The sequence below is a fragment of the Musa acuminata genome, chromosome BXJ1-6 (assembly GCF_036884655.1).
Source record: "Musa acuminata AAA Group cultivar baxijiao chromosome BXJ1-6, Cavendish_Baxijiao_AAA, whole genome shotgun sequence".
In the NCBI taxonomy this organism is placed as follows: Eukaryota; Viridiplantae; Streptophyta; class Magnoliopsida; order Zingiberales; family Musaceae; genus Musa; species Musa acuminata.
The window spans coordinates 38,416,116-38,443,471 of NC_088332.1; the positions used below are offsets into that span (position 1 = coordinate 38,416,116).

The following is a 27,356-nucleotide window of genomic DNA, read 5'->3' on the forward strand; positions in this document are numbered from 1 at the left end:
TGAACGTACAGCCTTCTTTGCCGGTGTGAAGGTAGTTACCAATATGTCACGCGTCTTTTCCCGGTCGATCGGAATGGGCGGCACGTGGACGCAGTATTTTTATTTTAATGCTGAAGTAGGAAGTAATCTTTTTACTCTCTTAGGTCTATTAATAGCATATCTACCCTTCAATAAGTTTTAAATTCAAACAATAAAATAGGTAATTTGAATGGGATATATATGCTTATATAACTAATTCTTTGAATGATTATATATATATATATATATATATATATAATATGATATGATCAAATTTGATTGGCCATTCCAATTAATGAAATCGATTTGAGCTTTTTTATTTTAGTATTATCATGTTTAAAAGAGAAAAAAGAGAAAAAAGAAAAATATAAATATCCCACTTTGAGGGGAATATATATATATATATATATATGTATCTTAGTTTTATTTTTTTAAAAAAAATATTTCGAGTTTTTTAATTAATTAATTAAAAATATATCGAGATAGAGAATTCATTTATTAAAATTGAAGATAAAACGTGAGAAAAGAATGCCAAGTTGACATGACATGCCTAATAGATTTCATGACATTTTTAATAGCTGAAGTGGTAGGTATGATAAGCACTTTTCCAAGTCCATGTAAATAGTCATAATTTGGACAAAAACCATTTAGAGTTTTCATTACTATATCATCCCAAACCCTTTAATACTGATGTGTAGTTTTATTATATCTTAAACTCTCCAATCAATAATAGATTAAGTATGATCTTATCAATATGATTTAATTTTATAATAATACACTTATTTATTATTTTGATGGGATAATGTATAAAATAATAAAATATAAAAGGGGAAGGTGAAGCCACTCAATAAGACTGGAAATAGTTTAATATATCCATAGCCTTCCAATAATCTCTCTCTTTATTTTTTATTGAAAGTCTTTCGATAGTCGTAGTTGGGTAGGTAACATTTGTTCGTTCCCAATCCAATCTCAGGAAATGATTGACTCCATCCGTAAATGAATCGAATATGAATTATAGGTCAAATCATGTGACATATAGATTGATTGAATTGAATGTTTGGAATATTTATTTAGTAGATAAAATTGGGTGGACCGGATTCGGCAATGTTACATGTGTTTGGTGGACCGGATTAGGTTTATAGTGTTTGAATATTTAGTCTACATGAATTATATTGAAGTGGAAATTAATTATTGGTTCATCGGTTGGAAGAGATGATCATTAGAAGCTATTCCTATATCATTATATTATATTAGATTATATAAGGACATTATACAACGTGATGACTCGAGTGCAACTTTTCATGGGTTCTTCCATGTTTTAGTTATCTTGGATATAAGAGCCAGCAAAAGGCAGCCTTCGGTCTCCAATCCTATCGGAAACTATCAATCTCATAATTCAATAGGGTAATTTTATATAAAGTATATGGAGAATGGAGGGTGATGTGGGGAGCATCTGTTTAAGCCGTGGCCTTGGGTCGTTGCGGCTCGGTTCGGTGGTCCGGATGTCGGGGATCTCGGGCTCCGTCCCTCCGACGATCAAGTTAGCGACGCGGAGAGGATGGTGGAAGAGGGAGTGCTTCTATGTGAGTTCTATCCCCCATTCGTTTAGAGCTCTGGGGTATTTATAGATGAGTTTGATGTTACCTGATGTGGCTGCTTGCAGGAGGCAGCCTGATAGCGTCTGACAAGGGGTTGGCGTGGCGTGAAGAACCAACCCTGAGTTAGGTGTTAATGCCGACTTCCTTGGGCAGTGTGTTGTCCAGGCATGACTGACGTCATGGCATGTCACATCACCATTTTTATCCTTATCAGAGGGCACAATATTACGATCGGCTAAACCAATTGGTTTCTAATAATTTTTTGAAAAGGTTTTTTTGCCTATTTATATTTTATAATAAAAAGAATATATGATGTCAAAACTTTAATTGAGTGAATCGAATTACTAGGCAAGTTGGTAAATCAATTTGATTTATCATTTAAAAAAAGATGATTGATGTAATAGCTTCGTTTTATCGTACTAAAAGTATCAAGAATGAGTGACAAGTCGATAGTCCGATATGTAAATATAAGATTAGCATCGTAACCTAATACCTTATGCCTCTTAATATTCAAAATGCATAATTACTCGTATTTATTGGATGATTCTTATTTTTAGATAATTAAGTCAAAAATATCATGAGTAATTTCAAACGTAAAAAAAATGAAAGAGGAATATAAATAACTATCTCATAACGATTAAAACCGAGAGACTAAGATGATATATATTAAATTTATTCAACAATCTACTCGACGTAAACTTTTAGATTAAATTGATATAATCTATATTAATCTTAGTCAGTCGGATTCACTCTCATCTGTTCTTACCTAAGATTAAAAAAATCTTTCTCGCACTAATTTGAACCTATACATCATCATCACATAGTGTGTGAATTTTGAAGGAAAAACAAAAAGAACAAATAGAGGGATTTCTTGCCATTAGAAGATAATGCCATCAATGTCATTACCCATCATAAACGATATAAAATTTCATAGAAGAAGAAGAAGAAGAAGAAGAAGAAGAAGAAGAAGAAGAAGAAGAAGAAGAAGAAGAAAGATATGCCGGCGGCTGTTTCATAATCTATAAAATTTCATCGAAAGCCTTTCAATAGTCTTAGGAGTAGTTGGGTAGCTAACATATCTTCGTTCACAACCCAATCTCAATAAATGATCACCAAGAAAATTTATTTTACTGATAATAAATACAAGAACAATAGTTGTAACTTTATCATGACCCATGATTGATTTCCTAAACATTACAATTAGCATATGACATTCTCGATGCAAATTTGTAAGAACCTCATAAGTGAAAACAATCATATTACTCTCCATACTAGTTTGCAAGAATCTCATAAGTCAAAATAATCGTGATAAACATTTCGCTCTCATCAAGTTGGTTTGGACACATCAGATTGATGATGAAAGTTAATCACAAAAATATTATGTCTCATAGAAAATTAATATTTATGTGGATCGATGTTACCATTAGAGACATGAGGATCATCAAATTTGTGGAAAATGGCACTACACTAATGATACAAGAGTCAGCAAAAGGCAGCCTTTGGAAACTATCAATCTCTTAAAATAATTACAGATATATTATGAGATTGATAGTTTCCAAATAGGATTGGAGACCGGAAGCTGCCTTTTGCTGACTCTTATATCAGTAGCAACGATGCAGAGCGATCTTCCACAAATTCATGATCCTCATGGTTGATTAGTTGATTAATGCTACAGTTATAGATGAATTTGATGTGTCATATAGAGACAAGTATATAAGTCAGCTTTCTTCTATAAAATTTTATAGTCTCTCCTTAGACCGATCAAATCGTAACAAAGGAGGCGGAGGAAGAAGGAAAGAAAGATGTGTCGAAGGCTGCTTACATCCTCTTTGGTTCTCGCATTGTTTTGCTTCCTCGCGATCGGATCCAATCAGACTCGTCTACCGGATGATGAGGGTACAACGAGCTTCTTCTTCTTCATCTTTTTTTTCTATCTAAACTATCGTTGATGATTTATTGATATACTAAATTTTAATAGATCGAGTCTAATTCAAGTATATCTAATCCAAGATTGAATTACTCGAATCAAATTAAATTTTTTGTTCATGATTGAGAGTTGACTTCAAATTAGAATTAAAATATTTAAATAGCAAAATAAAAAATAAAAAACAGCACTGCAAATTTGATTTTATTTGTTGTGTCACGAATCATGTTGTAGTTTTTATTGATGGATGATAAGGTATTAATACTATGCATATATTTCTTATCACTCCATGTGGGATATCGATAACCGCTTTATCCTTCAATTATTTGATATATATATATAATTTAATTCTTTGTCTTTAATATAAACTAATTTAGATATTGGATATTTAGCTTACGTAACAACTGCGATATCATAAAGAGTTGTCTTAATGTACAATTCTCTATGAATATATTGGATCTTACAACGATATTAATACATATTAAGGGTAAATTTTAAGAAAAACCATAAATTTAGATTTTTTTTCTTCTAATTGATGCCTATTTTTATATTTTCCTATCATAGCGTCATCTTTCGTTGGATCCTCAAAATGCTTTTGAGAGGATCAATAGAAAAGAAAAGGCTTCATCCATTGGGTGAATGGTCTTCTGTGATGTCAGCTATAATATTTTTTATGTAACCTTTTCGAAAAATATATAACTAATATATAAGTCAATTTATTGCGAGCAAAATGTATTGACTAGTTTGATTGGCAAATACTTTTGTCACGTTATTATAAGGTTTTAAGATTCGTTATTTACTCTTAAAAAAAATATGTCTTATTCTTAGATTAATAATAATTTTTATTTGAAACTTTGATAAATTATTTTGAATTGGATTCAAAGTTCGTTACGGCGTTATCGTTGCATAAATTATTTTTTATACACTTATAGTATTTTTCTGGAGGTATGAAAAATAAAAAAAGAGGTGTCAAATATATATATATATATATATATATATATATATATATATATATATATATATATATATATATATATATATATATATATTTCGCGGAGGGGAAAGAAACATTAGAAGAGAAAATCCTAAATCGCCTCCGGTCGCCGGAAGGGGACGACGAGACGAAGCCTGTCTCCGAAACCCTACCTACTGTTTGAGATGTTCCGGACCGGATTGAGATGCTCATCCGCCACGACTCCATCAACATCAGGAGTAAGTCTATACATTTACCGAGTGCGAAACCGATTGCTTGATGGCGTGGTTGCGGCGGGAAGGCAGAAGGAAAAGATACCTCCGGTTTGGAATCGATCACCAAACCATGTTTTGGAGTTTCAGGTGATCCGGTAATTGATTCTTGATTCTTTCTCCGTTGACTCCCTCCTTATTGGGTTGTATTACTACGTTGCGTCTTGATGAGATTTATGATGGTTTTACCTAATCTAGGGGGTTATTTCCGGAATGTTTGTTCACCTTGTGTTTTTTATCTATCGATATTTCTTGGTGGAGTTATCCGATTCTCTGATTGCTCAATGATCCAAGTGTTACTCTGGTTTGATTAGTGGATGCGCTCAAGAAGATCGCGGTGACTTTGGGCAAAACCGGCTGGGATTTCAACGTGGACCCATGTAACAATGAAACGAGCTGGATCACCGGAAAGGATGACAATGTCACTTGCAATTGTAACTACAACAACAACACCGTCTGCCATATCACAACAATGTGAGGGTCCCCAGTACCCGAGATTGGTTGGACAATGGTTTTGCTCTCGTCATAGGTTTTTTTTCTTGTTCTATGCAGTTGTTAAATAATTGATGCTTTTGTTGATTTTTAACTTCACCATGACTAAGATTTTATTTTGGATAGCTGACACTAAAGTTGATCATGTTTCTTGCGGCCATTGATCAAAATTGATCATTGAATTAATTACACATTTTTTTTCTTTTTCTTGAAAACTATAGTATTACTGCAGAAAAGCTAGCAGATTCTGAGTGCATTTCTAAGAATTTATTTGACTGTCTGCAATCATAACTAAGTTAGAAATTGGTCTAGGATGATTTTCTTTTGTTTATGGAGTTTTGAACTGCCGGTGCTGCTTGATTTTTAATTAGTATTCATGTTGTTAATTCTGTTGGGAAAAGATTAGATATGGAGTCCTGAATCTGCGAAAGTGACAAACATCATAATCTTCTTTTTCTCCTTTTTATGTGAATCAAATAAGACATAGTTTAACACCAAATATATTGTAAATAATCTAACAGTGCAGGTCAATCGGATTAGTGACAGAATCCTAAGCAAATCACGAGACAAGATTTATGTGGAAAAACCCTTCAACTTGAAGAAGAACAAAAAAATCACGGCCAAACCAGATCAATCTTCCACTATAAAATAATGGGATTACAATGTCACTCTCTCTATATTAACAAGAGGATATCAATATCATATAAAACCTGGCATTCAGATGAGTTTCAAGAAACTAGGAAAAAAGACTAAGCAGAAGAAGAAATTTTAAAGATCTACCTTGATCAATTCAGAGAGCATTGTGTCTAGATCAACATACCAAAAAATCATGACAATCAGAACCAATTTCTCTCGACCAATAGTCGAATCTTTTTTCTCCCAGATGAAAGTCTCTTTTCTTCTCTATGACGGTCACCTTTTAGGTTTTTCCCATCTAAGTCATGTAAGATTAGGGTTAGGAGTTTTTAATTAATCCCATGGGTCCCACCACTTAAGTCATGGGCGGCACCACCTAACGAATTCTTTGAATTTACAGAATCCTCAAATCCCAGAATCTTTCAGGAACTCTACCACCAGAAATGGCTCGGCTTCGCAATCTCAAAATAATGTGGGTTGTTCTATATCTTCAAAATGGTTGAACTTGTTCAATTAAGCCTTTTCTCCGTATCACTAACCTGCATTTATGCTGTCTTGAATAGAGACTTTACTCGAAACTGCCTTAATGGTACAATACCTGTTGAGTGGGCAACTTTGCCTCTAATGAATCTGTAAGTTTGACTTTTCCTTTTCTGCCATTAAATTTTCTAAAGAATGGTTTCCCTGTTTTCTATCAACTGGTTGGATATGGAATTTCTGCAGTTCTCTAATGGGAAATCGCCTCTCTGGAGAAATTCCACAATGGATTGGAAATCTTTCAAATTTGAAAAATCTGTAGGTTTAACATTTTTCCACTTGTTTATGTCAAAATATGATAATTTGGGTTCATGACTTGCTTGATTGTTTTTACGAAGAGATCTGGAAGCTAATCAGTTTACAGGACATTTACCTCAAGAACTTGGGGAGTTACTCAACTTAGAGACATTGTGAGACCTTTTCTTAAGCATTTAGTTTTTCTTCTTTGTTATACAAATTTTGAATATCAGCTTTTGTGATTGTTTGATATATCTGGTTTGCTTTGCAGGCACTTGTCTTCAAATACATTTTCTGGGAACTTGCCTGTGGATCTCGCAAAGCTCAACAAGATACAAGACTTGTATGTAATAAAGTTTTATAAATCCTATTATATTATAGTTTTTCTTGGTAGGCTATTTCATTAAAAAAAAAAACCATTGCAGCAGGATCAATGATAACCGCTTTAATGGAAAGATACCAGAGCAGATTTTTCAAAACTGGACATATCTTTACAGATTGTAAGTCAGTCATTTATTTTGAAATTCTTGTATCAATGTGTCATCAAACATTTTGAAGTTCTTATATAAATGTGATATCTCTTTTTCCGGATGGTATCTTCCATGCATGAATTATTGATACCCAATATTTGTCCTTCTTTGGATGGTAGAGAGATGCAAGCAAGTGGCTTTGAAGGTCCAAGTCCTTCTGGAATTGCGTTTTTAAAGAATTTAACTGAATTGTGAGTGAAACTTAGGACTCCATTATCCAGAGTAACATTTAGGGTTCATTTCCACTATGTAATTTCGGGACCTGAAATTGCGACAGACTTATTTGTTGGAACTGTTTTTACTTGCAGACGGATCAGTGATATAAATGGAACCATGAGCTTTCCGCAGCTAAGTGCCTCCAAAAAATGGCGCTCATTGTGAGCTTAATGATCTCTAATGTTTAATTAATTCATAATTTTAAATTATCAGTTTAGAGGGGTCACCTTTTTGGTTTGATTTTTGTTACAGGATTTTAAGAAATTGCGGACTGTCTGGAAGAATCCCTGAATATATTGGAAATTTTGATCTTAAGTACTTGTAAGTACTTGTAAGTTGACTATCTTTGTGCATTACACTTGGTTCACCCTTTTTTGGACTTAATATATTGCAATTGTTGCCTTGCTATTGCACCAGTATCTGATGCAGTTCAAAATACTTGCAAGGCAATACTTGTCTCAGTTTCCCTGATTCCTGCTTCCTTGTATATGGATAGGGAATTAATATCTCTAACAGTTGCCCTCAATCAAGATTTGAATCGGACATTGTAGATGGACTCGGACTGGAATAGATCATGGATCATAAATTCGTTCATTTGATGGAAAAAATTAAATGCACATTTGAATGTTACACCAATCTAGACTGGGGTTACAAATGATTCAAACTGTTCATGAACATGGCAAAAACATGGCTCGTTTAGGTTTGTGAGCTAACTCACTAATAACATTGTGAATAAGCATTCCTGTAGACTTGAGCAAACTCATGTCTAGACTTGTGAACGAGTTCACTTATAAGCTTATAAGTGGCGAATCTACATAAGGCAGTACTAATGATGACTATGAGGCACGGTAGGGTGGGGCAGATTTTGCCCAACCATTCCCATCCCACCATGCTCCCACCCCATCGCTAACACATGTTAAAAAATACAATACCATCCCTGAACTATGTTAAAGAGTTACCACCTTGGTTGTTCTTCATCCTGATTGATGAGAATAAATTATGTGAATGTGTGTAAATATATTTTAATAATACAAAGGAAACTATTTCTATATAGAGCGATAAGGCTTTGGATTGGGAAATGATATCATCCCATCCCTAGCCCAATTCAAATTTTAGAAGTTATGTGCAACTCTGCCCTGTCCTGTTAGGGACTTAGCTGGTTTTGCCTAAGTCGTGCGGCATCGTTGCGTGTCCGTTCGCAAAGGTCAGCCTCTTCGAAATCTCCCATGGTCCCTTAAGACCTACAAAAACGAAAACGGGTTAGAGAAAGCGCCTCACTCGGGATCCACAAGTAAACATTTCGGAAAATACTTCATAGCCAATGCAAATTACAAACAGACTTTACAGGCTCTGAACGGTCGCACAACAAAGGGTCCAAAATAGTCTACTACAAACCGAATATCTCTCTCAAGTGTCCACATGACACAACCTTTATTTACAAGCCTAAAACGACTACCAAACCCAACTAAAATGAGGCTGTTAAGCCTTCAACTGCCCCTCTACATGCTGTGCAACGCATGAACAAACCAAAAGACACAAACATACATAAGCATTATATTAAAAACTTTGTTTACAGTTTTGTCCGTGACATTCTCCCCCACTTATTCCTTCAACGTCCTCGTCGAAGCCTTTGTCGATACTGCAACTCCTTGCTTTTGTCGAGTCTTCAATCTTCTGCTCCAGCTGCTCTCCGCTGCTGTTGTTGTGTAGTCGAACTTTTGATCCACCATGCTGCTTCAACTCGCCAATGACTATGACTCTAGTGTGGGGTTGGTAGAGTTGTGTTGATCCCTGTTGGTTCATACGGATCCTTCAGATGAAGGAAAAGACCATCCTTATTATGTGCGAGTCTCTTAAATGTCTCATGCTGCTTGAACTAGGTGGATGCTTGCTGGAGCTTAAATGAGCATCGCCTCGTAAACTTGTGAAATTTTTGGGTCCTTCCTCCACAAAATTTGCCCATCGACTTTTCTTTCACTTAGATGTCACTTTCAAGTTGGTTCGCATCACTTCCGTTTTCGATTAGCATTCCGTTGGGAAATGAAGCGGATAATCTACTCTCAGTAGCACTGATTATCGTTGGTGAGGATTTGATAACTATTGTCTTCCATTTGGTTTCTTCGAAGGGTCTTTGAACATGTGCAGAGCTCCTCTGCTGGATAGATAAGAGAATTAGGGTACTCGATTTCGCCCATTCTCTTAAGAGTTTAGAAGACAAAGGTTACTTGACTTCGCTCGCCTCCTTGAGGGTTGTACTCCATGCATCGAGCTGGTTACTGGCCTTCGCTTGCTCTTTGCTCACACTTCTGAAGCACTTGAAGTGTTTGCACTCCTTGCGTTGAGTTAGCTACTATGATTCACCTTCTCAATGCCATCGAACTTCTGGAATGCAGGAAGTTTTCACCCCAACTTAGAGTAAGTCTTAAATAGTTTTGGTCACCTCTGGGATTGTACCGTCTTCTCCATCAACCCTGTCGCCTACTCCACAGAGTAGCAAAGGTACAGCACCGCGTACTGCCTACTTCGTTCCTTGGTCATGCACTCTTGTATGACCTGAAGTTCTTTACTTTCGGCTATCTTGATGAAAGGCTCGTTGACACCGGTCTTACGAAGTTCCTTTGCCTTTTCCCTTCAGCCTTGTCTTGGTACTTGGTGTTTGCTTCCGCATGCACCACCTCCTCGGCGCTTTTCACGTCCAAGCACTCTCCCTCCATGAGAGCAAGGGATTGATGACTTCATGAAAGTCCCGCCTCTGCGGTACCATGGCGTTGCCATGCCCATGGCCCTATTATCCGTCGCCTCACATCTGCATCCCTTACTTCACGATCGGTAAATCTGCCTTTGTGGCACTATGACACTCCTCCGAGTCCACCTTCATTCTAATCGATGCTTGATTTTGGGTAGCTAAGTCTCTCTGGATTTGTCGTCGCTTCCTCGCCCCTTTCAACCCCCTGCTTCAACACCTCTATGTTCTCCAAACAGTTCCCCTTGGTCGATGGAAAGACAGACTGCAACTCCCATGCATGGCCTCTGCCATCATGTTGCAGGGTTCGCATCGATTCTGTTTTCCTTAGCTTCCTTGGTAGCAACGTTCGCTTACTCGGCCTTGTTCTATGACTTGTCGGGCTTCCTTAAGCGAATATGAGCTCTGGAGTAGTCCAACTCTACAACCGCTCCGATCATACCTCTGCATGATCAGGTCCCTCCTATGAGACTCACTGGTACTTGCATTCAAACTTTTTCCTCGGTAGTACACATCCCCCATATGCTGATGACCAAGGCTTTCATCTGATGCAAAATTTGATGCACGAGTCTTCGAAGACTCGCCTCTGCGGTACCATGACCTTCACTCCTTGAATCCATAGCCCTTCTTGCCGTTGTGTTGTTCACTGAAGTGGAGCTTCCAGTAGCTCCCGATCATACCTCCGTATGATATAGTCCCTCACGGGACAATATTCGTGTGTCTCGCATTGCCACGAACTGTTCCACCACAATCCGTTGCACTGTATCGCCTCCTGGTGACATCTCCATTGCATTCTGATCATTGTGGGATGAACTCGGATTGTGATCCCTCGGCCTCTACCAACACATCGTAGAGCCTTTCCACCTTCGATTGTGTTCGCTTATTTGACAATCGACCTTTGTCCACCTTCTCTCGGGTCACACCTAGACGAAACACTGCTCTAGGACAGTCCGTCGCCTAGTAGCTCCCGAAGTCCACCGACTTCGTAGAAATTGGTACACCATTATCTGGATCTTGGGCCTCTGCCCTTACCAGCACAATATCCGCTGTGCATCGCTTCCTTTATGGCAGCACTGTGGCATATTCTTCAAGTGTACCTGCCTCCGTGTCCTCTTGCCCCGTGCCAAGGTCTTTTGAACCCAACTTCACATCTGTAAGTTGAGTCGCCTTAGTTCCTCCGTCAAATGCTTCTCTGAGGTAAGGTGCATATGCCTCGAAGCTCTCTTCGTTTGTGGCACCATGCAGGATGAGCCCGCTCCATCAGAATACGGGACCCATGGAACGACATGATCCCGCTCTTGCCTCTACAAGAGTTCATGTTTTTGACCTCTATCTAACGAAAGCTTTGTGCCTCCGCTCCATATTCCATCTTCTATGTCGGCTCCCTTCATACGGCTTGGGTACTTCGCCAAGTTACACCCAAGTTGCTCCGCTCCTCGATTTGCATTGAGTTGATGATGGTCCTCACGCCCACCATTCCACGGGTCAGCCCTTCATTGAGTCCGATCTCCATGTCAACTCCAAGTGTGCCTTTATTTGCTTTGCCTTGGATCGCTCCCCCACTTGATCTCGCAATGCATCCCCCCAATGCATTATCTCAAGCGAGATCATGCGACAACTCCTCGCCGCTCGCTCGATCCGTTGAGCTTTGTGAAGTTGTTTTTAAGGTACTCCTCAACATGTGCGGTTCGTTACACATGGTTCTCCCTCTGGAGTGCCGGGACTTACCCCTTCTGGATGTCTATCCCATTGGAGCAACTTCTCTCTTCGCTTCCTTCTCTCTGAAAGTTTCGGAGATCACCATCCCCTTGGACTACTCCGCCTTGCTGAACAAACTGTGCATTGTTCTGCCTCCTGCAAATGCACTTGCTAGATTGCGACTCTATGTCAATACAGCCCCCGCTGCACCCCTCAAGGCCTAGCAATATGTTGAACTCGCTGCACACTTCAGCCTCCTACGGACGTATCCTTCTCATACTGAATAGAAAGTTTCAATGCTCTAGGGTGCTGAGTTTTAGTCATCTTGGGATGGCTACGAACATTCCATCGTTCGCATACAAGCCTTTGCATGAGTACCAAATTCTTCGAGTTAGCAATTCCCCTCACCTCTGTGAGCTTTGCACAACTCCTTCGGTCGCTGAACAACCCATTCCACTATACATGGTCTCATTCTTTACCAAGCGCCTCGCTTACCTTGAGCACCATCAAGTATGGTTGCCAATGTTGAGCCATAGCTCAAACTCAGTCATCTCAACCTTTGTGCGCTACGTATTCTTCCCAGCTTGCTTGTCCTCGTGGTGCCTGTTGCGCGAAGGGTTGGCCATTCCTCTGAATGTCAATCTTAGATGCCCGCTCCTCTGAGCGACTCTTTTTCCCTACATCTCCATGCCTATTTTCCCCTAAACGGTTGCGCGTGCTGGTTGCCCTTAATGCAGCCCCGCTAGGTCCCCCACGTTTGCATGCCAAATGTTTCTATGAGTGCTTGTCCCGCTCCGAAACCATCTGTCGCAGACTTAGCTGGTTTTGCCTAAGTCGTGCGACACCGTTGTGTGTCCATCCGTAAAGGTCAGCCTCCCCGAAACCTCTCATGGTCCCTTAGGACCTACAAAAGAGAAAACGGGTTAGAGAAAGCGCCTTACTCGGGATCTACAAGCAAACATTTTAGAAAACACTTCATAGCCAATGCAAATTACAAACAGACTTTACAAGCTTTGAATGGTTACACAACAAAGGGTTCAAAATGGTCCATTACAGGCCGAATATCTCTCCCAAGTGTCCACATGGCACAACCTTTATTTACAAACCTAAAACGACCACCAAACTAAACTAAAATGGGGCTGTTAAGCCTTCGATCGTCTCTCTACTTGCTGTGCAACGCATGAACAAACCAAAAGGCATGGGCATACATAATCATTACATTAAAACCCTGTTTACAGTTTTGTCCGTGACAGTCCGTTGTCAGAGTTAATTAAATCCAACTGGATCAAGTAAGTACAACATAGGTTTAGATTGAAATCATCATTCCTGGTTGATAAATCCATATAGTTGTCATTAAAATTATTTTATAATCTCGCTAACCTTATAAACTAATAATAAGGCTTGTACATAGACATGTGGTTATTATTGATTAAGTAATTGCAAACCTAAAAAGAAAAATTTATATCTTTTTTGTACAAATGGATTAAGCTCTTATTTCTGTTGATTGTTGCTTCACTTAACAATTAAAAATAGATGTACAAGCTATATATGCATGTGATGGTGGAAGGATCACCGAGAATGCACAATGGAGCATATTTCATAGTATGATACTATAATAGTTAGTGGATCATATGTATTTGAAGTTCAGATATGTATTGAGTATAATTAATGATGTTGTTTTTATTCTAGCTTTTCTTATTTATTTCATTTCTGTTTATTTACTTGAAAGATTATGCCTACTAAATTAATTCTTTACCTCTATGAAATTGTAGCTAGGTTTCTGATAATCTGAGCTTGAGCTCGGCTCATTCCATATACAAGATCAAACTCCACTCATTTGACAGGATAAACAAACTACTGATGAGGCTAATCTTCAGCTGATCTTGAACTCTCCTGGAAAAGCCAAGCTGAGCTCGAAATCATTTACAAGCTCGACTAGGATTACCGGTGAAGCTCAAGCTCACCTAGATTAAGTCAAAACAAGTTGGATTGCTATCTCAAGAGACTGTTTGCAAAGAAGGGAAAAATATTTCTACTCAAATATTGCTCATTCACTAATATAAGGTCTCATCTAGTATGAGTTAGAATGAAACATGTAGGTATGGATATATGTTAAGTGGGGCGTGAGAAGAGTTATTCACATAAGATGAGATTTAGTGCCTTGTTAAGCAGGTTTTTTTTTGGGAAACTTGGCCTTCCTAATGTTGCCGACTGCATAAATGGAAGGGGAGTGGTAGGTATTTTAAGGATCAAGAGCTTACACGATGAACACTGTCTAAATGGTGTCAGGAAAGTTTTCAATGTGGTTCCCTGTTTGCTTAAGTCACTAAGGTGAGGAAGATATATCAAAACAATGACTAGATAATATAGCGTGTCCTGTAATCATTGAAGGACTTCTATAATAAGGAGTGTATTGTTCAAGAGAGCAAGTCTTCGACTATCCTTGGTCGGAGAGTGATGCTCTAGCAACCATGACCTTAACAGGGCCTGGATAGAGCGACAAACTATAACAGCCTGCACAGGAGGAAGAAGTTCCTTTCTGGTCATGAATAGTGACTGGGTGAAGACAGTTTAGACTTCAATGCCAAGGGCTTTTTGGCCAAGAGCATGTTGAGTCTTTTGGGCAGTGGGTTGATGTTTAGAGTAACTATTTGGCCAAGAGTTATGTGCTAATATATCAGTAGAAAGATGGTACAATCAATCTCTTGATAGAAGCGAATATATCAGTAGAAAGAATCACTTATGAGATGGAATTTTCTTTCGAGTAGATCTTATCATAGTTTATCATACTTGGCTGTGATTATGATTGCAACTAGATCCGGTTGGTCATGTTGAAGGTTAATTTAAATGCCACCTCGTTGAAGGATACTAGAATAGGAGCGTTTGTAGAAATTTGATTGCATGACATTGATGAGATTGAAATCCCAATTTTGATACTCTAAATTATGTCAGATAATGATACAATATTCAAGAATAACATGAATAAATATGCTGAACTGAAATCATGATTCTGGATATAAGAGTGATCCCATCAAGCTGACCTCAGACTGAGGTTCTTTAAATCCTGTCATAATCCAATTTAGATAGGGTTGATCTCTTGGTCAGATTGATCATGCTGTATACATTGCTAAATCTTGAGGTTAAATCAGCAACTACAAAGTGGTAATGCATAATTTTCTATGTTATATATATGTATGTATGTATGCATGTATATACATACACACACACACACAAGGTATGCAATACCGTACCGTACCGATGTTTCGAGATTGGTTCGGTACGGTATAGTATCGGCGTACCGAGCGGTACACCAGGGCGAACCGAGCGGTACACCAGGGCGTACCGAGCGATACACCAGGGCGTACCGAGCGGTACACCAGGGCGTACCGAGCGGTACACCAGGGCGTACCGAGCGGTACACCAGGGCGTACCGAGCGGTACACCAGGGCGTACCGAGCGGTACACCAGGGCGTACCGAGCGGTACACCAGGGCGTACCGAGCGGTTTTATATATTTTCTTCTTTACCGTAGCACTGTAGCAATGCTACAGTGTAATACTGTAGTACTGTAGCACGTTCCGTCTGATACTGGGCGATCCGCGTATCGGTATGTCGTCGGACCGGTATGTACTGCCCATACCGGGCGGTACCATTCGGTACTGCATACCATGTGTATATATATATATATATATGTATATATATGCAAACATAAATAAATAAATAAATAAATAAATAAATAAATATATAAATATATATATATATATATATATATATATATATATATATATATATATATATAGATATACATAATACATATATACATATATAAATATATATATACATATATAAATATAAATATACATATGTATATATATATATATGTACATATATATACATACATATACATACATACATATACATACATACATATATATACATACATACATATATATCTGCAAACCATTATTAATTGAATACATGTTTGAGTTGGACTGGGCTTGCATTAGTTTTGGGGCCATCTCTAACCCATTTTTTAATTTCAACAATTGAGTTGGATAGGATTGTTTAATGTTGAACTTAAGCCAAGGTTGTAACAGCAGCTATGATGAAAAGATTTTGTGCTGCATGCTTGTAACTTTAACTTGGTTCCTTCTGAAAATGATTGCCAAGTGGTAGTCACTTGTCTTGCGGTTTGTTATCTTGCAGTGTGTAACAATTATTTTGGAATTTCATCCTTTTACTAACAATTTTCGGTGTTAGCATATTCTGGTCTAACTGCATGATAATTGAGTCATGAAAGTAGAAATATTTAGTGATAATTTAATTTAGTCCATTTATGTGGTTAACTTCACTGCACTAGATGTTTTTAGAGACTAGGTGTTTATTCTGCTTCAGTAAAAGTTTTGGTCAATGGAGAAATTCCTTGTTATTTGTTTTAGATATTCCCTTATGTAAATTTACCTGATCTTTTAATGGATATGTTATTTATTCTAAAACCATAATGGACTTTGGGAAATTTAGATGAAAGTATATAAGTTGAGAGGGAATTGATCATATAAAGAGAGAAAATAGTGATAACTAAAGGAGGGCATGGGAGTATTGGATGTGGAGAGAAAAACAAGTAGGATTTAGTTTGATTACTTATAAGGGATGAAATAATTATACTTAAATATTTTTTGCTCTCTAGAAAGGTAGATGGAATCATGGAATCCAGTTTTGACTGTACTCGTCAATATGCTGATCCAATGGCCATTCAACACATGGATCGAGCATTTTCACTCAATCCGTTCTGTTACTAGGCAATTATTGAGCAAGGTTAATGTAGTGGCGTATCACCTGGTAAAGTATTCAATACCAAAAATATATTGAGTGGTATGTCTATTGCCTTTTTTTATTCTATACACAAATATGTATGCGATACTAGTCCATTTTTTATAATAGGTGAATCTTAATATTCCAAAAATTGGTTCCTCTCTGTCCTTGATTGTGGTACAAAGATTATCAATTTTCTCATTTGCTTTGCTACTTCAATTACTGAGGACTTCTCTTACTGTTAATATTCCAAAAAAGATACGCTCGCTTGGATGTTACTCAACTATGACTTCTCTGACTGTTTCTTTCATCAGGGACCTTAGTTTTAATTATCTATCGGGTGCAATTCCAACTACATTTCAGAACTTGAGAGTCTCAGACTCCATGTAAGTAACCTACTGAAATACTTTTTGTTATTTCATCACCGCAATTTGTTGGTAGTAGAAGTCATCCTTCATGATACTTATTACCTACTACGACTTTATTGTCAGGTTTCTGAACAACAATAATTTATCTGGCCCTGTCCCTGACTGGATATCTACTGGAAAACCAAAACACATGTACGATCAATTTTGATGTTTATTTCAGATTATAAGTTTATAATATAAATTGAAATTTCTGTGTGCATGTTGTCACATTTTGACTGTCATATTCTTCATATTGTAATAATAATAATAATAATAATAATAATAATAATAATATTATTATTATTATTATTATTATTATTATTATTATTGTGGGCCTGTGGCATTTATGGGAACTTGAAGCATCTTGCTCTGATATTTCACTTTGAAGTGAGTTCTGCAGCCGTTTGCCCATGTAACAGTCCCAACTCAAACATCATAGGCATGCTGTGATAACCCCACTGAAGAAAAGTCCCAAACTGAGACTTACCAAATATGCCATTAAGGACGGTTTTTTTTTTCTGTTTGATGTGACTTGCACACTGTGGTTTCGGTTGCATGACCTAAGCTGAAGACCAATATGCTCTGATCTCCACTTCAAGTTCCTTGGTTTGTTTAAGTTTCAAGGAACTAAGAACAATTGAAGACATTCAACTCCAACCCGATCCACTCTACTGAGAAAGATAAATCCAGATTTTGATTCAAAACTATTTTAGCTGCATGCAGCGGTAGTCCAACATGATTCAGTTTTTATATACAAGAAAGAATGGCATTCGAGGAAATAAGGATAAAATATAGTATGTCTGGTTGCAGTTTTCATGCCTTTGGGCCCACCTGACTTTTGTTAGGTGCCTGGTGGTCCCTACCATGAATTTTTGTTCACATTTTTAACATCAGTGTATGTAATGGTTGGTTTAATCTGATCTGTAACTCAATAGGAGTCGAGGTCTCCACTAACATCACCTGAATTAGAAGACACATACATGTATACCCATTACTGTCTCAGCATTACAGTACTAGTTTCAGTTGCTTAGAGAATTGACTGTCATTTCATTTTCCTCAAGCAGATTGACTTGGTCATTTCATTCTCCCAAACAATTGACTTGTCCATTCTGTTCGGGGCTTGGACATGAACTTGCCCTCATGAATGACTGATCATAAGCTAGAGTGTCTGAGGGACTGGTGGTCGGGTGGGAGCAACGAACTCTGGTCCCAAGTTCGGGGTTTCAGGCAGAGATCTGCAGGGCTACTTTTTTGAGTTTGTTGTAGGCAAGGGGGTCAAGGGAGAGCTCTCCCCACAACTAGAAGTCGATAATTCTCTCTCTTTTTATACCCTTAAGAGGGCTTGCTGGTTTTGTAATCAAGGCCTCTTTGGATGAATCATGTTATGTGTAGCACATAATAGAATTTTTAAAATTGATGGTAACAAATATTGCATTAGATAAGAGCTTCAGTCGAGTTCTATAGAAGGCAGAAACTAATATATCTTGTGGAAAATTTAACTATTCTATTGCTGTGCATGCAGCTTGCTAACCATTGCCAACTCCAGTCTACACGCGGTGTATTTTTGGTAGTATGGAGAGAGAGATGGAGGGAGGGAGAAAAAGAACTCTCGATTTTAAACTGTTATGCTAAGGAAATGTCAAAATGCTGCACCTCTTCCCTTCTTTGATGTCACTTTTGGTGATTAGATGAATGAACTGATAAAGTTTCTCCGGTAGCAAAGCAATAACCGGGGAATTTCTGTTAAAACCTAAATTTTGAGATGAAGAACTGTCATAACTCTTTTTAGTTAGATTTAGATTGAACTGACAGATTTGATCCATTAGAATTGGTGCACTTTCCTACAACTTTTAGCTATATACAAGGAGGGGTGTCAAAATCAGAAGTTTGGGCTGAAATTCAGATTCTTGCTCTGTTGTTTAGATCGTGTGGGAAAATCTAGGTAATGTTGAATAAATCAATAAGTTAAGAAATTTTCTTTAATAAAAACTAAGTGCAAATGAACCTGTGATTTAATGATCTGGCGACCTTTTTCTTTAGAAGGTTAAGAGAGCTTTTAGCATGGCCATTTGTGCAAATTCGTGTCTTTCATATATCTTTCCTTTTCCCAATTGCAAATGGTTGGGCCACATTATGTAATAGTTGCAAATATTCATTGGTAAATCTATCAAGGTATGCAATACCGTATCATACCGGTGTTTCGAGGTTGGCTCGGTACGGTACGGTACCATGTACTGAGCGATACGCCAGGGCGTACCGAGCGGTACACCTAATTTAGGTGTAAAACCCTCCGAAAATACCTGAAAAAAAAAAGTTAGGATGGGATTTTTAAGTTAGAAATAAATATAGTAATAACATAAGTTTAGCAAAATCAATGTAAATTAGGTAAGAATAGTATCATATATCTTTTTCGGGCTTTGAAGAATATATTGTGCAAGGTTCGTATTTCAGTCTATTATGGATTGTCCTTATGTAAACATACATGTTGATTAGAAAGTTCTTCCTCTTAATATTCTCAAATTAGCCTCGATTCAATTCACAAATCGTTGTTTTGTAGAGTTTAGGAGAGCACAAATGTGAGAAAAAAAGAGTTTGAGATAGTTTAAGAGAGTATGAGAATGTAATGGAGTGAAATATGGGAGAAGAAGGGTTTAAAATACTATGAGAAAGGGCTTCAGCGATCAATTTAACTGTTGGAGCACTGTATCACTGTTACTGAGCGGTTTTAAATATTTCTTCCTCTTACTATAGCACTTTAGCACTGTATCATGTTCCGTCCGGTAGCGGGTGGTCCGCGTACCGGGGGTGAATTAGTGCTTACGATAAAAATGTCGTTTTTGAAACTTCATACGTTCGATGAAAATCGATATCGGAAAGATGTTAACTTGAAACACATTCGTAAGCGTAGTGAAAGTAAGAAATCAGTTTGCAATTAAAATGAAAAGCTTAAAGTAAATGCAAACCAGATTTTTATAGTGGTTTGGTCATCGTGATCTACATTCACTCCCGATTCCTCTTCACTCGAGGCCACCGACTTCCACTATCGATCTTCCTTCAATGGGAGAAGATCAACTACCTTTTTGCACTCTTTCTCCTTTTCACGGGTTTAAGAGACAACCCTTACAACCTCTCTTTCTTAGACCTCACTCCTTCATTTAGAAAAACTCTCTAAATACTAGGAAGAGTGGACTCTAAATCCTAAGAGAGATTACACAATTTTTCTCAAATATTCTTTCCCCCTTTTCAACTTAATTTCGTGCTCAATTCTTGCTACTCCATGCAGGAATAACTGGGGTATTTATAGACCCCAAATTGCTTCAAAATTGGAGCAAAAAAAGGTCTCATCCCGGGTTTCCCGGGTCTTGGCGGTACCACCGCCTGTGCTGGACGGTACCATTGCCTGCAACACTGACACTGGGCGGTACCACCACCCAGTTTGGCAGTACTACCGCTTGACACAGTCTCGGAGATTGTGTCTTGGAGACTGAGCCTTTGGTGGTGCCACTGCCTGACCCAACCTTTGGGTCACTGAATGGGCCTTTCTCTTGGCCCAAAATAGCCTCACTTTTGGCCCAATTGGCCCCTAATTGAGTTGGCTTAATTATATTCTAAACCAACCCAATTACGACCTAAACTAACTCGATCTAGACAAATTATTACAAAGCACGAATCATCTGTTGTCCGACATGTCATTGGTTCTTTCGGCGCTTCGTCCGATCCTTTGGCACATCGTCCTCTTCTTCGGCGTATTGCTCAATTGGCATGTTGACTCTTGCAACTTCTGATCTCTTTAGCGCAATGTCCGATCCTTCGACCCGATGCCCGAATTCACAGCACGAAGCCTTCTGCCAATACGTCGATCGATCCTTTGGCCCGACGTTTAATCTTCTGACATGTTCAACTCCGGCTCAACATCCGATTCCTCCTGCTTTAATCAATTTGCCTCTCCTGATCGAAGCTAGTCTTACATCACTCAAAACGCAGATTAGATCATAACATTATCAATTGGTTTTATTATCAAAATCCGAGATTCAACAAAGTATTCCTTATATCTTGCTCTTACCTTATTAAAATTGAACATCGCCAATGTCAGTCTTAATCCCAAATGAAAAAGGTGGAAAGAGCGTTAGGTCATTGACAACCTGTGTAAAACTATGTCAGATCTCATGAACATGGATCTTAACTAATTTTACAAGATGGAAAGGTTGATGAGTATATTATTCATAGAGTAAAAATAGGATGGTTAAAATGATAAGGGATTTCAAGAGTTTCACGTAATCACCGAATATATTTGAGATTAAAAGAAAAAATTTATAACACAATTGTAAGATCAGTAATATTTTATGGATTTGAGTGTTGAGAAATTAAAAAACAACATATATAAAAAGTTTATGTTGCTGAGATGAGATGAAAATGTTGAGATGGATTTGTGGAGTTACTGAAAAATATATGAAAAGAAATATTTTTATTTGTGAACAACTAGATATCACTTCGATAGAGGATAATATGAGATAAAATCATTTAAGATAGTATGAACATGTGCTTGGAGACCTATGGATTTTGTTGTTAGATAAAGTGAAAAGATTAATAGTATTTGTATGAGGAGAGGCAAAGGAAGATCTAACAAGACCTCATTAGAAATTATAAATAAAGATTTAAATACTCTAAACTTAACTAAATATATGGATTTTTACATATTTCAATGGTGACAAAAGATCCATGTAGCCGACCTTAAATAGTTGAGACTTACAGTTTTGTTTTGTTATATTAAATATTTATATAAGAATAAAATGCTAATTTGTAATGTTTTCTTCATTCACAGGGACGTACTAGGATTCTCCTTGTCTTTCTTTGACACTAGCTCTAGGAATCTCAAGAAGATACTTGTCAATCCCAGCAATGACAAGGAGATACTTCTTTATACTTTGCATCTGTCATATCATTTTTCTTTTATATATAGCTTCATACTATAATATCGTCATGTACTTTTTTCCAATAAGTGGTTGTTTGCTCAACAGTTATGGAGCCTTTATAAGCTTGCTCTATTTACTATCATATAATCTTATTTTAATGAAAATTCAAGCTATGAAGCTATGAATCAATTCTAAGGTTATGACTTATGACCAAGATATATGTCGCACTTACAATAGAATTCATGTAAGCTAACAAAGTGCCTTTTGTCATATCTAAGGTTCTCATAGAGTCACCATCTATCTTTGGTGATTTATCTGTCATTTTGCTGGTTTTATCTTTTTGTTAACACTAGATTTTTCACTTCAAGCTGAATTTTGACATCCAAGGTGTTGCTTCCTGAGTGTCAAGTTTTTTGAACACAATGGAATATGGCATTCAATGGTCTTATATATTTTTTTAATTTTCTGTAAGAAATATATGATCAGAAAATAGATTGATCTTCAAAAATCTAAACCATCTTATTAACTAATTCTTAGTCTGGCTGATTATACAAGTAATTTTTCTTTTTTCTCTCTTTCTGAAAATATTTCTTTTTAATTGGTGGTTTGCACTTTGCAGTGATCTTTCTTACAACAACTTAACTTGGACAAGCCATAATTCCCTTGACTGCCAAAAAGGAAAAATGTAAGAATTCTTAAAATAGCTGAAAGAAGTCTTTTTCAGTCTTTGTCCTACAACTATCTCTTAGTCTGTTACTCTTCTTGATCCAGGAACTTGGTTGGGAACTCAGTCAAAGTTAGTAACTTGTAAGTTTCTTATTTTTTTGAGTCTTGAATAGCCATTTGTGTGGCAGAAGACTACTCGAGCTAAGCTAATCTGTAGCATCATACTTCTAAGCAAATAGAAATATTATATTGCTAATGATCATCTCATATTTATTTAGGCAACCAGCTACCCCATGCCTAGAGTTACTTCAGTGTACTCAACGTATGTATTCTCCTACAAGTGGATATTTCATTATTTGTGAATGGATATTGGTGAAGATTTTAGTTTTTGTGTCTTTGTTATGCCTCATAATTGGCTGAACAATGACATCATAAAAAATGGAAACCATATGCCATTTAAAACTGTTTTGTAGTATAGGAAGTCCTAATATCTAATTTTGGTAGGCATAAGAAAACATTAGAAAATAAATAAGTTGGGGGTGGGGGGGAATGGCTTGCTTGACCATTTATAGTTTTTGAATGTCAATATATTCTTTATGTTAATCATAGAAGTTAAATGTGCTTGTTGGATCTCATCATGCATGAAGCATATTATTTGTATTGTACTGTCTCTGGTATTCCTTGGTGTATCAATATCTATGGTTTCACATTCCTCAGTGTATATCAACTAGGCAACATGAATCATTTCAATGTAATGACAACCTTATTGTTGATAAACAAAATTGGACCTTTAATCATATTCATGCATGTTCCGTATAATATATGGTTCCAGAAATAAAGCTGAGTCATTTTGTTATGTCGTAATGCGATATATGGTGTGAGAACATGCTAATAGGTAGGAATCCTAGACAAGCAAGTGAGATTGGATCATTTCTTGTTTCTGCAAGTTTTTTCTTGCGGATGATTTGATACATCATTAACACATTTTGAAGCATATTTGATTTTATTTTCAGCAGCATGGGATTATGGGAAGACCGATTAAAACATTATTCACAAAGTTGAAGAAATGGCTAAGGAAGAGAGGAACAACTGTTGTTGTGTGATTATTGTGTGTCTCTTAGATTTAAAAGACAAATCTATAACATAATTATAAGGTCGGTTATCCTTTATAGTTTATAGATTAGAATGGTGTTCAAAAAAAAAAAAATTTACAAAAAGTTAGTAGTGCTAAGTGCTAACATTAAAATATCAAAATGAATGTGTATTTTAATATTTTATAATTAGGGGCAATATTGATGAAGAATACAAGAGGAAAAATTGCTGAAGTTGTTATGAACATCAAGGTTTGTAATTTCGTGTTCCTATAGTGTTTTGGTCAAGGCTTGAACCAGTACTACACTAGTCACCAACTGTTGGTAATGAGAGTATATATCGAGTTTCGGAAAAGATCTGAAAAAGGCTGGAATAAAGGAAATTGTCTGCTACAGGGCATCATTAGGGCCTGTACCAGGTGTATCGGACAATGCTAGCCCTGTACCATGCATACTTCCCATTTTACGCTTGTTCGTGTAGGTTGTCGAACCGGTATTACCATACAATGCAATATTGCAAACTTTGATGGACATTCGCAAATGAAACCTATTTAGGGCTAGTGGTGCAAGGAGAGCTAAAAGAAAAGTGGTGTTAGCTTTAGTAGAAACAATAAAAAGAGATTTGTTGTCACCTTCTGCAACTAGTGATTACCTTCACCTGAGCTTAGAGCTTAGTGCAGAATAAAATACATATAGCCAACTCCAAATAGTGTGGACTTGGGACCTCCTTGTTGATGCCATTTACCTTGACATATTAAGATTTTGCTCTGTACTATTGCATGAAATGACATGGTCATTAATATATTTTGAAATTTGAATACCTTTAGTTCTCAACATGAATATCACCACTAACTCCTCAAGTTTAACTGTATTATCATGGACTTAGCTGGTTTTGCCTAAGTCGTGTGGTACCCTTACGTGTCTTTCCGCAAAGGGTCAGCCTCGTTGAAATCTCTTATGGTCCCTTACCGCAAAAGAGAAGACGGGTTAGAGGAAGCGTTTAACTCGAGATCCCACAAGCAATCATTTTAGCAAATATTTGATAGCAAATTACAATCATGGACTTCGCAAGTTCTGAATGGTTGCGTGATAAAGGGTCTAACGTGATCCGCTATGGTCAAGAGTCCCCACAAGTGCCCACATTACACTACTGTAGAACAAGGCAATGAATCAACCCTAGACACTAAACCCAAAGGCCCATCTAGCCATGTGCCACCCGAGTAGCTCTTGGGTGCTGTGTTGGTTGACACTCTGTATCACTTTGCAGAGTTAGAAAACTCCCAAAATAGCTACTTGAATGGCCAGTTTCAAGGCAGTTTTGCTGTTGTGCGGCGATTGTACACAACCTATGTTTAAGCTTGAAATGACTGTAGAAGCTAATCAAAATGAGGTTGCCAACCATACTGCAAGCCTTCTACATTCTATGCAAAGCATGAACAAAATTGAAAGATATGGACATAGATGAGCATTACATCGAACACCCTATTTACAACTTTGCCCATGATATTCTCCCCCACTTATTCCGTTGATGTCCTTGTCGAAGTCTTTACGGATACTACATCTCTTCGTCTTTGTTGAATCTTCAATCTTCTGCTTTAATTGCAACACATCTCTTGGCTCCCAACTGCTCGTTACCGCTGTTGTTGAGTAGTCGAACTTTGATCCGCTATGTTGTTTCAACTTGCCAACAACTAACTTTGGTGTGGGGTTGGTTGAGTTGTTTTGATTTTTGTTGGTTCCTGCGGATCATTCAGATGAAGGAAAAGACCTTCTTTGTTATGCGCCAGTTTCTCAAACGTCTCGCGTTGCATGAACTGGGTGGATGTTTGTTGGAGCATTAACGAGCATCGTCTCGCAGACTTTGAAGTCTTTCCTCCACAAAATTTGCCTATCGATTCCTCTTCCACTTAGTTGTCGCCTCCAAGTAGGTTCATCTCACTTTTGTTTTCGATTGGTATTTTATTAGGAAATAAAGCGGATAGTCTAATCTCGGTAGCATCAATCATTATTGGTGAGGATTTGATAACTGTTGTCTTTCACTATGTTTCTTAAAAGAATCTTTGAACCTATACAGAGCTTTGTTGCTCGATAAATAAGAGAACTGGGGGTATTCAGTTTCCCCCGTTCTCTTGAGAGTTTAGAAGGTAAAGGTAACTAGATTTCACCCACCTTCTCGAGAGTTGTACTTCATGCATCGAGCTGGTTATTATCCTTTGCTTGCTCTTTGTTCACATTTTCAAAGCACTCAAAGTGTTTGCATTCATTGTGTTGAGTTAGCTACTGTTATTCACTTTCTCATTGCCATCGAACTTTCGAAATACAAGAAGCTTTGCCCGAAAAGAGCAAAATTTTACCTTAACTTGGAGCAAGTCCCAAATAGTTTTGGTTGCCTCTGGGATTGTACCATCTTCTTCATCATTTCTGTCACTTACTCCTCTGAGTAGAATAGGTATAACATCGCGTATTGCTTACTTCGTTCCTTGGTCGAGAACTCTTGTATCGATCTAAAGTCCCATATTGAACTTGTTGCACACTTTAGCCTCCTACGAACTTTCTTTCCATACCGAAGAGAAAGTTTCAATGCTCCATGGCACTGAGTTTTAGTCTCCTTGGAACGACCATGGATAGTCCATTATTGGCATACAAACCCTTGCATGAGTATCGAATTCTTCGAGTTAGCAATTCCCCTTACCTTTGTGAGCTTTGCACAACTCTTACGGTCACCAAGAAACCCTTCCCTCCTTATATAGTCTCATTCTTTGCTAAGCACCCCGCTTGCTTTGAGTACCATCAAGTTTGGTTGCCAATGTCGAGTCATAACTCGCACTCTGTCATCCCAACCTTTGTGTGCTACGTGTTCCTCTTAGTTCCCAGCTCGCTTGTCTTTGTGGTGCCTCTCGTGCGAAGGGTTAGTTATTCCTCTAAATGTCAATCTTGGATGCCAGCTCCTCTGAGCGACTCTTTTCTCTACATCTCAATACCCATTTTTCTCAATCGGTCACACGTGCTGGCTGCCCTCAATGCAGAGCTGCTAAGTCACCCACTTTTGCTTGCCAAGTATTTCTATATGTGTTTATCCCGCTCTGATACTTTCTATAACGAACTTAGCTAGTTTTGCTTAAGTCATGCGGTACCCTTTCATGTCCATCTGCAAAGGGTCAGTCTCCCCGAAACCTCTTATGGTCCGTTAAAAATCTATAAAAGAGAAGACGGGTTAGAGAAAGCATTTAACTCGGGATCCCACAAGCAACCATTTCCGCAAACACTTGAAAAGCAATACAAATTACAACCATAGACTTCGTAAGCTCTGAATGGTCATGTGATAAAAGGTCTAAGGTGGTTCGTCGCAGCCAAAAATCCCTAGAAGTGCCCACATGACCTTGCTATGGAACAAGACAGCGAACCAGCTCTAGACACTACCTCAAAGGCCCATCTAGCCATGTGCCACTCGGGTAGCTCCTAGGTGCTATGTTGGTTGACACTCCGTACCACTATACGGAGCTAACCTCCAAAATGACTGGATGGCTTATTTCTAGGCAGTTTTGCCTCTACATGACGACTACACATAACTTACGTTTACGAGCCTGAAACGAT

General features: G+C 37.6%; 1 protein-coding gene across 4 annotated transcripts in view; it reads left to right on the forward strand.

Annotated features, from left to right (window-relative positions):
• The first annotated feature begins 3,360 nt into the window (after window positions 1-3,360).
• LOC135676858 (probable LRR receptor-like serine/threonine-protein kinase At1g07650) overlaps window positions 3,361-27,356 on the forward strand; it is a 32,819-nt gene continuing 8,823 nt past the window's right edge. The window contains exons 1-16 of one of the 4 annotated variants that reach the window (XM_065188508.1): window positions 3,361-3,512; window positions 5,100-5,259; window positions 6,314-6,385; window positions 6,477-6,545; window positions 6,637-6,708; window positions 6,789-6,860; window positions 6,959-7,030; window positions 7,113-7,187; window positions 7,337-7,408; window positions 7,526-7,594; window positions 7,686-7,754; window positions 17,000-17,071; window positions 17,177-17,245; window positions 22,625-22,690; window positions 22,777-22,812; window positions 22,950-22,993. In XM_065188508.1, the coding sequence (XP_065044580.1) occupies window positions 3,419-3,512; window positions 5,100-5,259; window positions 6,314-6,385; window positions 6,477-6,545; window positions 6,637-6,708; window positions 6,789-6,860; window positions 6,959-7,030; window positions 7,113-7,187; window positions 7,337-7,408; window positions 7,526-7,594; window positions 7,686-7,754; window positions 17,000-17,071; window positions 17,177-17,245; window positions 22,625-22,690; window positions 22,777-22,812; window positions 22,950-22,993 (1,183 nt within the window). In that variant the 5' untranslated portion in view covers window positions 3,361-3,418. Of the gene's footprint in view, window positions 3,513-4,600; window positions 4,884-5,099; window positions 5,260-6,313; window positions 6,386-6,476; window positions 6,546-6,636; window positions 6,709-6,788; window positions 6,861-6,958; window positions 7,031-7,112; window positions 7,188-7,336; window positions 7,409-7,525; window positions 7,595-7,685; window positions 7,755-16,999; window positions 17,072-17,176; window positions 17,246-22,624; window positions 22,691-22,776; window positions 22,813-22,949; window positions 22,994-27,356 lie in introns of those variants that run through there. The other 3 variants (XM_065188510.1, XM_065188511.1, XM_065188509.1) reach the window with 3 other exon arrangements.